Raw genomic sequence first — 10,660 nt, forward strand, 5'->3', positions numbered from 1 at the left:
CCAAAAAAAAAAAAAAAAAAAAAAAAAAAACCCAAAAAAAAAAAAAAAAAAAAAAAAAAAAAAAAAAAAAAAAAAAAAAAAAAAAAAAGGGAACAATTCATGAAGCACTTGAACTCCAAGCTGAATAACCATTTAGCCCTAATCTCTTGGGATTAAAAAGTGCCTACTTGCAAAATGGTGAGTGTATGGATTACAAATATCAAAACATTCAAAGACAACCATCATCTAATGGCATATAATAAGGATTTACAAATGAACCATATCCCTAATGAAATCATGCATACCTTTTACCAACAAGTAAGACATGCGCTAATCCTTCTTGCATTAAAACCACAGCCAAATCAGCACTTGCAGAAGGGTCTGAAAAGTGCAGAGAGAACACCATTATTACAATAAATGGCCATTATCCAATGAAAGCCCCACCAGAGAGGCATCAAAAGAGGGATATCTTGGATGTGATCCAACACACAATTTCACAAGTTGATGAATTTAATAAATAATCAATACATGAACTGAAATCCAATTCCATCCATTAAGCATCAATCCTGAAAAGCATCGCATGGCTGAGAGGTGGTACCCTAGACACCCCCTTACCCAGCTGGACCACTTCAATCTGCCATTGCATATGAATTTTTGTGCAATATAACATCAACAAAGTTTTCTCCCTCATGAAACACTTCTATTTACATTGTCCTTAGATAAAGGAGCCCAGGTTAAAAAGATGTGTCATAAACCAAGATTCTTAAATCAACATATACTATCCTCCTTACCAAGTATGTTTCGTGCATTGATCATGTGTATATATATCTTAAAAATTATTGAAGTTACAACCAAATAAGAAGTATAAATAGCACTTATAAGGCCATTTGCAATGTCCCCCTAAAATTTAAATTTGATCAATCAACTCCATAAGCTATGTGATTAATTCCAATGTAATTAAAATTTTTGCAATTTCTATCATATTTAACCTTAAACTCTACATACTCAACACGTTGCAAAGCATTTTAAAGGATAGGAACAGAAAATCAGATCTGTGAACTTTGGGGTGCTTTTGAATTGGACTTTTCCTAGTCTTGCAATTGAGCTCTTATCTTTTCGTAAAGCTCATATGCTACTAGTCTCTACTCTCTTTTTTTTTTCCCCCTTTTTCTTTTATAATTTTAAGAGTCAAAGATGCTGATAACTTGCAGATTTTCTGGGATTGGCTATCACAGCAGCTCTTGAGTCTTATTTTCTTTGGTTCTTTCATTCTTGGTTCCCTTAAGGGGAATGGCATTTTTGATACCCAGTCTTTCACAGGTAGCTGCAGGGTGCCACTACTGCCCTTTTCCCTTGGAAAGGCATTTGGTCCAATAAGGTTCCCAAGAGTGTGTCATTCTTTTTGTGGACAGCAGAATTGGAAAAGATTATTACTTTGAATAATCTCACAAAGAGGGGTATGTCATTTGGTTAATCGGCATTGTATGTGCCAAGGTATTGGGGAATTGGTGGATCACCTTTTAATCCATTGCAACGCTGCAAATGCTTTGTGGGGAGATGAATTTAGAAATTTGGTATTCACCGGGTTATGCCAGGGAATGATGCTTCTTTGTTATTTAGCTGGAGAAATTGGTTAGGTAAACATGGTGCCAGCTTGTTTGATGTGGCTTATATGGAAGAAGCAGAATAGACGTACTTTTGAAGACATGGAGAGCTCCTTGGATCAATTGAAAACTTTGTTTGCTCATACTCTTTTTGATAGGTTGGGGTTTCACACATTGTTCTTCTATTTTAAAGTTTCAAGTTTCTTTTTGATTTTCCTTTTGAGACTTTTGTACTTATTTGGCACTTTGTGTTCATCATCGTGAACATAAAGAATATTTGATTTTTTAAAAATTACATTACTTCTTTTTTTTCTTTTTCTTTTTTGATAAGTATTTCACTAAAATTACATTACTTACTAATCAATAATTAAAAAAATAGATTATGGGTCTATTTAGGATTCACTTATTTTGCTGAAACTAAAAACTGTTTGTTGAAAATACTGTAAATAAAAGTAAAAGTTAGCTAAAATAGTACAGTGTGACCCATGCATAGTAGCAAAAAGTGCGGTGGAACCCATGAATAATAGCAAAAATAAGCTGGCAAAATTAAGCAATGCCAAACGGACAGTGTTGATTTTGTACCCTAGTCCCATTAAGTAAACTAGTTAAGCAACCTATATAAACACGCAATTTGTTCAAAATTGAATAAGAGAGTTTGCATCTGCTCTTAATGGTCTTTGAATTTGAGTGCTTAGGAAAATTTAGGTGCAATTGCCTACGCTGTGTTCCTATTCTTCTCCATTCCTTGTTTTACACACATTTGATTTTACGTAAATGGCAAACCATCCCTTGAATGTGGAGTATATAGAATATAAGATTAAATATGACACACCACACCTTAAATGTCAAGTATGTAAAATTTAAGGTGAAATATGCAAACCACACCTTGAATCTGGTTTGCCTATGTTAAGATATTTATACGAAGTTGTTAATTGTGTTAATTGGGTCAATTTGGGCCTCGTAGGACTTCACATTAGAGCATGGCAATGAACTCGTGCTGCTGGATGGTCTTTCCATAATGATTTCAGACTTGCTTACGTATGCATATCGTTATGGTGCAGCCACAAGGCTTATTGGGTCTTTGTTTTTTGTCTTGAGAGGGGATGGTCAGTGGTGGGCCATGCTTGAGAAGGAAGGTCTCACCATCACTATATGCAAAGGCCAGAGCAGCAAAGGAGCCACTTGGCCGCTCGTCAAAGCTTACAGCTAATAATGGTAAGAGTTCTGGAGAGTGATCTTGGTTGAGAAGAAAATGTGTTGAGTACCAAAATTATTAAATTGACCAGTTTCAAGATTTTTGTGCATATTCCATAGTAAACCCAAAAACAAAAGAAATCAACATGAGATAAAACTTATGATATGTAAACAATAACTTTGCATGCCCTCAGCCCAGAAAAATCTAAAAGATAAGAAATTGATATAACATACCAGAGGCCTGATGAAGTACATCTAATGCCAATGAGTCCCAAACATCCTAAAATACATCAGCAATAGCAAGCAATTAATTTAAGAAACAAAAATGTAATATTTGGGATCAAAATGCAAAAAAGTAGAGCTCTAATTGGCAATAAAATTAATGATTGAGGCAATGTCGTGCATTTCAAAAAGGAAATAAATGAAACAGAAAATAAACTAAACAAAGAATTATCCGTGAAGATATCAGCTTTATAATCACAGCTGCACATATAATAAATTGAACTAATTACAAGGGCAAATAATAGAAATAGCTACTGGGAAGAATTTACTTATGGAGCAGCAGGAAAACTCTTGAAAGAATTACATCATGAATTTCCATTTCCTAATTGTGAGGAAAGAATTGTACACTCTTTATGAACTCTAACAAGAAAGTAATACAATCTCATGATATCAGATGGTCAAAAGTAACCTTTTTTTTAATCATTATCACCAAATAATAATAATCATTTTTTCAAAAAATTTATATGCCAAGACCTACAACACATGAAGAATCAGCTTCTAACATCAATGACAAGTTGCCTTACAGGCATTATGCCAAAAAACAAACACCATAAAGAAAGTTTACAAGTATAGAGAGCATAGTCAATAGCCTTTGGTCTAATGGCACCTCCATCCTTTATCCATACATGGGTATCAAGTAAGGTCACAAGTTCAAGTCCCTTTGGGTGTGCAAGTCATGTACCAATCTAAGTGTCAATAACTATGAATTGCAAGCAAAAACATATACGCCAATACATATATTGCAAACCATGGCAATTAGAAAGAAGATAGTCCTTTTACCTAGAAATCTCTCTAAAACAGTTAACAATGTTGTAGAGTATAAGTTGAACAACAAATGGGAAATCCATATGAAAAAAGTTCTAGAACTTGAATGTTGTACAACTAATATCTATTGTCATTGTATCACGTCAATCATATAATTGTATGACTTTTATCATAAATTATGATTTCTTAACAGAAGAACCAAAACCATTTATAATGTTTAAACACAAGCTTGCAAGAGTTGCATGCCTACAGTCCATAGGTTAACAGTACCTCTTCCATAGAGTATTATTACAATAAAAACTACATTACAGTAACATAAGCATGGCTGAAATTAATATCAACTTTACGTGGGTTTTGCATGTAGAAACAAAAAAGGTGTGCATGACTTGTAGCAACAGAATGTAAGTCTACATGTAAAAGCCAAAAACAAATTTGATATGGATACCAATACCATGTCATATGATATAGACATTATCTGGACAACAAAAGGAGCAACTGTACATTTTAGAGACTTAAAAGAATTAACAAGAAAGCACACCTTTCGTAACACAAAAGGTCGATGCAGCTCAAGTTCTAAAGTATGGAATGCCCCAATCTGCAATGAAATACTGATAAGTACAAAGCAAGAGTGAGAATTATCAATTTATAATTAGTTATTTCAATTTAGCATTGCATTTACCTTTACATGCTCATTCTCTAGAATGTTTTTCCCACGTATGCGCAAAACAGACCCTATTGAGTCATAATCTGCAACCTGAAAGAATATGAGAGGGGAAGAAAAACATTTTATCCAAAATCATCTCAAGCAATTTACTAATTTGAAAATAAAATAATCATAATTTGTGCCTTCCAATCTCAATGTTGAAAATCAAGTGCCATGCACACAAAGAACCAAATTAATCTATAAGTGGGTAAACATTGGTGCCTAAAGATACATGTATAACAAAAAATGATTAAAAATGAAATATCCAATTAGGGTTGCAAACATCATGTATGAGACATTACACAAGCTTAGCACATTGGCTTTCAAAATTTAAAAAAAAAAAAAAAAAAAAAAAAAAAAAAAAAATTTATGATGGTTTAAAGTTTACTATGTCACATTTCCTATCAAAACATGACTTAAATACAAAGCCTCAGCAATATTCCTCCTTTTCTTAACAATAACATGCTATTTCTTAGTCAATGTTCAAATCCCTAATTGTTGTAGGAAGTACAAGTAAAACTATGAAATTGAAAGATGGCAAGAACTGAAGGAAGATTGTGCATATCATGACTACTATGACTTGTAGCATCCTTAACAATTTCTCTTCTTGACACCAGTACCTAAACTCTCTCTAGAAATCTCCATATCTTGTTGTGCCATTCCAACTTTTAAATGACCATTCCACGCATAGTCAACAAAATGTCAAATTATGTACAGTCCCATGCCTCCCGCGCGGAGGGGGGGGGGTTTGTGGCAGAGAGAGCATTAAAACTTATCCTCGAATGCAATAAACTATATAAAAATTAAGAAATTAAAAAACCAACACAAAAAAAAAAGAGCCAATCGTCTTAAACTTGTCATACCTCCTCAACTTTTATTTCCAACTTCAATTTCATACGTTCTGCATCTCTTCCTCCAGTAGCCGCTTGTCTAAGAACTTTCCTATTAGAGAATCCAAATAATAATTAAAAAACATGCTATCAAAAGCAAGCAATATCAATCGAATTGCAATTCATTAGAAAGGCAACACTGAAAAAATGACTTATATCCCAAACCATCAAAGCCTATTCATACAAGCAATTGACAAGCCTATTTTCCATAAGAGCAAAAGGCATAATCAGGAGGGGAAAAAAAAATTTGCAATTCACTTCTTTTTTTTTTTTCATTTATCACTTTTTAAGTGAGTAGTTGTGTCTAGTCTTAGAACTTTTTCCTTTTTCTAATTATTTTTTGCCTGTTACACTTGAAGCCTTAATTTTGCTTATTTTGAAAACCACACCAAGTTATATCTCCATATATTCCTTTATTTTTTTTTTACTTATTAAAAGAAAATGCTTCCAAGTGAAGAGCTATTACAATCTAGTTACTCCAGACCCCCAAATTAATTACGTAACTCTGATTCAATTCAAACTTTTATATATTTAGAGACTAACATATATTTTAACAGCGCAAAGCATTGAAACTATTTTCCAATGAAACAAACAAATTCTAAAATTGTGTGCTCCCAAAGCCTATTGAGCATTATCCAAAAACTTTACGAACAGTTCCAAGGGTGCAATATATTAGATTCCTCAATTGAATTCACACCTGATTGTGTTGTGTTGACCAATGGAATGTACACAATGTTATCTTTTCCAAGAACAATTAAATTCAATGCAACTATGTGTTTAAATTTAACTAGAAGACCCTTTTTCCCAATTGAGCTAAAAGGCTCTTTGGCTTGAATTTAATTGTGGTTGAGAAACAAAACACTAATTACAAATTACTGTAACTAAAAGTTTTCAGGCTTTAAATAAATAAATAAATAAAAATAATTATTTACCTGACAGTGACAGCCATGACAGAATCTCCAGGGGATATGAGATTATAAACAAACCATAAATCATCGGCATCCACTGGTACCATCTGAATTCACAATTCAAAAAAACAAATTCTTAATTTTTTTTTTGTTTGTTATTTCCGAAAGTAATAGAAAAATTTATTATTAACAAACAGTTTTGTAGAAAGTAAAGTAAGTACCTTAACGCTACCAGGACCGTGAGGAACTAGGTCTCTGCGAACGATCTTCATGCTTTACTTTTCTTCACCAACAAACACACACTCCACTCCTTAATTCGCTTCTCTTTNGACTCTTAATGAGACAGTTTTGCATTACCATAATCAAAAACTTCTTTTCCTCTGTGTGTATCTTGGGAGAAAGGAGTGGAGGTAGTGTGAGCAAGAAGTACATGGGTTTTTGTACTCACCTATTCTTTGTAACAAAATAAGCTGTCTGTTATCATCATATTTAGATACAGTATTAAATCAAGACACAAATTTTAAAAAATTTCCATCCATGATAATGTAGTGTATGACAATCTTTTTTACATTACATCCCAAGTTGCCAACTAGTATGACTGCAGTAGTGCCAAAATCAGACATAGATTATGATGGTTTAAAGTTTACTATGTCACATTTCCTATCAAAACATGACTTAAATACAAAGCCTCAGCAATATTCCTCCTTTTCTTAACAATAACATGCTATTTCTTAGTCAATGTTCAAATCCCTAATTGTTGTAGGAAGTACAAGTAAAACTATGAAATTGAAAGATGGCAAGAACTGAAGGAAGATTGTGCATATCATGACTACTATGACTTGTAGCATCCTTAACAATTTCTCTTCTTGACACCAGTACCTAAACTCTCTCTAGAAATCTCCATATCTTGTTGTGCCATTCCAACTTTTAAATGACCATTCCACGCATAGTCAACAAAATGTCAAATTATGTACAGTCCCATGCCTCCCGCGCGGAGGGGGGGGGGGTTTGTGGCAGAGAGAGCATTAAAACTTATCCTCGAATGCAATAAACTATATAAAAATTAAGAAATTAAAAAACCAACACAAAAAAAAAAGAGCCAATCGTCTTAAACTTGTCATACCTCCTCAACTTTTATTTCCAACTTCAATTTCATACGTTCTGCATCTCTTCCTCCAGTAGCCGCTTGTCTAAGAACTTTCCTATTAGAGAATCCAAATAATAATTAAAAAACATGCTATCAAAAGCAAGCAATATCAATCGAATTGCAATTCATTAGAAAGGCAACACTGAAAAAATGACTTATATCCCAAACCATCAAAGCCTATTCATACAAGCAATTGACAAGCCTATTTTCCATAAGAGCAAAAGGCATAATCAGGAGGGGAAAAAAAAATTTGCAATTCACTTTTTTTTTTTTTCATTTATCACTTTTTAAGTGAGTAGTTGTGTCTAGTCTTAGAACTTTTTCCTTTTTCTAATTATTTTTTGCCTGTTACACTTGAAGCCTTAATTTTGCTTATTTTGAAAACCACACCAAGTTATATCTCCTAACTCCACTCCTTAATTCGCTTCTCTTTCTGTTGTGATGTTGTTTTTTTTTTTTTTTTTTTTTTAAGAGAGAAAGAGGATGCTAGGGTCGAGTTGTGGAGAATTTATAGGGTTCTCTTTGGAATATAATAAGTTCCAACAGTTGCAAACGAAAGTACAGCAAGTCCGAGACTTTTTTTTTTTTTTTTCCTTACCTAAATTACCAAATTGTCCACCCCTTGTATCATGAGATAGACTATTTTTCTATTCTAAATTGGTAAAATCACATCCTATACGGTATTTTTATTTTTGGACAAAATTTATGTACAATACCTTAGGTATTTGTTCTTTACATTCCCTTCTTAAAATTCAACCATGTGGTTACTTAACTAAAAAATATTCTTCCATCCTATGAGAAAAAATTCACATAACAAAACCTTAAGAAATGAACCTAAAGAACATCACCTAAATACTGTATTTAAATCTTGTCTTTTATTTTTTTTAGAAGAAATCCTATATGGTACTTGTAAGTTGTAATATGAATGAATTTTTTATTTTCCTACGTGATCTCAGGTTTTTATTGCACAAAACACTTGTTTATTGGGTTTCGGCTCTAGATCCATCTCTGTGGACCGGCTTATATTCCATTTGACCTATATTAAAAAAAAATTAAAATAATAATTTGGTTAGAATAAACTAACTTATTTGGCTAAAATAAATAGAAAAAATGGGAGGATAAAAAATATCACTAGCATAAAAAAATATTTTCTTTTGTTTCATGTGTGATTGATTGGAATAATGAAAAAGTAAAAAAATTAAAAATTAATATAAATTTTGTTTATTTGGTTTAAAATAAAAAGAAAAAGGGTGAATATAGACACCCAATTTTACAAGTTTGACTATATTTTACCTATAAACAAACATATGAAAATGGAAAAACATTTTTCAAAAAATATTTTACTTCAAAACAAACAAAGGTTAATGGAAAAACTAAGACATATTCATACGAATCCAAGCATTAAAATTCACAATAATAGAACCAAGCGTATCTTATCACACATTTAGAACTAGGGGTGTCCATAGGTCAAGTTTATGCCTAACCCGTAACTGACCCAATGACATCGAATTGTTGACAAGAAGACCTATTGTCGACTGAGAAAACCCACGGGTCAAGTTGAATCGAACTTGGTTGGTAGGTAGTCGGGTCAATTAAAGTCAACGATGATGCAGTCGAATGTTCCAATCTGCGGTGATCTGCATTTTTTCTCCGAATCTTTGCCAAATTTGAGCAAAACCCACTAGATCTAAGCAAAATAACACCAGATCTTTGCCGGATTTAAGCAAAACCCACCAGATTTGAGCTGTATTTGAATAAAACCCACTGGATCATAGCCGAATCTGAGCGAAAACGACTATGTTTTCTTCGAATCAGGGTGGATCTGCCCTCTTTCAATGGCTTAGCTAGTCGGATTGGGTGGCTCGGGTTTTGGAGAAGGAGACCCGCCACCTAACCTACCAACATCAATTGTGGCACTCTAAGAACCGCCGCTGACCAACTCTCTCCTAGAAGCAGATGGTTTCGGTTCGGGCGGCTCCAGGTCGGGTGGATTAGTCAGGTCACTATTGGGTATGGAAAAGCCTATTTAGAACCAAATTAAAAAAAAAAAAAAAAATTATGTACAAATACCTAGATGGAAACTTGCAATTATCATGACCAGCAATAAAAGAAAAACTAAAAATTTTAGAAACAAATAAATATATTTTAAAATAAAAACCCACCAAATCCTAAAATAACCAAGCATATCCCCAACTCAATTTCTACAAAGAGAATTACAATCAATAAAGTTAACATGAGGAAGAAGGTTATACTAAAATCAAATCTAATAACCTTTAGCAATTAACTTATCATCTAAACCATCTTTTTTGTTGAAATCCTTTTGCAACTAATCTCGCCTTCAACAGATCCTTTAGCTTTTTGTTTTACTTTGTACACCCTTTTTTTAATCACATTTCAATTATGTGGTCTTGGACATAGCTACCAAGTGTCATTAGACTGAGTGCAGTGAACTCCTCTTGCATCGCCTGTTGCCACTCGGAGAACTTTATGTTAGGATTAGTGCCCTTAAATCCTATTGTATGATGCTATGTATGATATTAAGTTTGACATTGTGTATGACATTATGTATGACTTAATATTATGTTTAATAAATTTGTTTTATTATTATCTGAAATAATGGTAACATGAATATTAGGACATTATCATTTAGTCCATGAGATGCATAGTATGTGATTTATGTGAAGATTCACAGAAGATATAAATCACAAGTTCTTTGTAAACTCAGAATTATAGTTCGTAGTCGGTGATGAAATTGGGCATTTCATCTGCGAAGACTATAACATATCAACTACGATGATTTGTCTTGATCATGGAAGTGGAGACTTCTAGTTGATGTGTTAATATGTTTTAAGAGTTAAGACATATTGAACTGGACCGCTGTGAGCACACAATTGAGTGTAGACAAAAGTTTTGTGGTGGAGAAAGAAAGGAATGATGCAACAAAAGATTTAGGTAAAGGACAAAACCAAGTGAATTGTAAAGAAATTGCGATAAGACATTCATAAGACATTCCCAGATTACAAGACCTATTACTTAACCAAGCATCCATTGTGTGCCTTATACAGTCAAGCTATGCCTATTGAACCATCATCATTTTCCCAAGCTGTAAAGTGATGGAAATAAAGACAAATGCAGCGGAAAATAAGTTTTAAACAGATCTACTTCATTCGATATTGATAACACGTACT

At 33.1% G+C, this 10,660-nt stretch overlaps 1 protein-coding gene across 2 annotated transcripts in view; it reads right to left on the minus strand.

Moving 5' to 3' along the window:
• The window catches only part of LOC111986400 (protein PELOTA 1), a 22,626-nt gene extending 14,655 nt beyond the window's left edge, over positions 1-7,971 (minus strand). The window contains exons 1-8 of one of the 2 annotated variants that reach the window (XM_065780596.1): positions 7,879-7,971; positions 6,547-6,626; positions 6,350-6,432; positions 5,391-5,469; positions 4,504-4,578; positions 4,363-4,419; positions 3,012-3,057; positions 285-360 (exon numbers count right to left, since the gene is read on the minus strand). In XM_065780596.1, coding sequence (XP_065636668.1) covers positions 285-360; positions 3,012-3,057; positions 4,363-4,419; positions 4,504-4,578; positions 5,391-5,469; positions 6,350-6,432; positions 6,547-6,597 — 467 coding nt within the window. In that variant the 5' untranslated portion in view covers positions 6,598-6,626; positions 7,879-7,971. Of the gene's footprint in view, positions 1-284; positions 361-3,011; positions 3,058-4,362; positions 4,420-4,503; positions 4,579-5,390; positions 5,470-6,349; positions 6,433-6,546; positions 6,654-7,878 lie in introns of those variants that run through there. The other variant, XM_065780597.1, reaches the window with a different exon arrangement.
• Between the last annotated feature and the right edge of the window lie 2,689 nt (positions 7,972-10,660).

The sequence above is a fragment of the Quercus suber genome, unplaced genomic scaffold, assembly GCF_002906115.3.
Source record: "Quercus suber isolate HL8 unplaced genomic scaffold, Cork oak 2.0 scaffold_240, whole genome shotgun sequence".
Taxonomy (NCBI): domain Eukaryota; kingdom Viridiplantae; phylum Streptophyta; class Magnoliopsida; order Fagales; family Fagaceae; genus Quercus; species Quercus suber.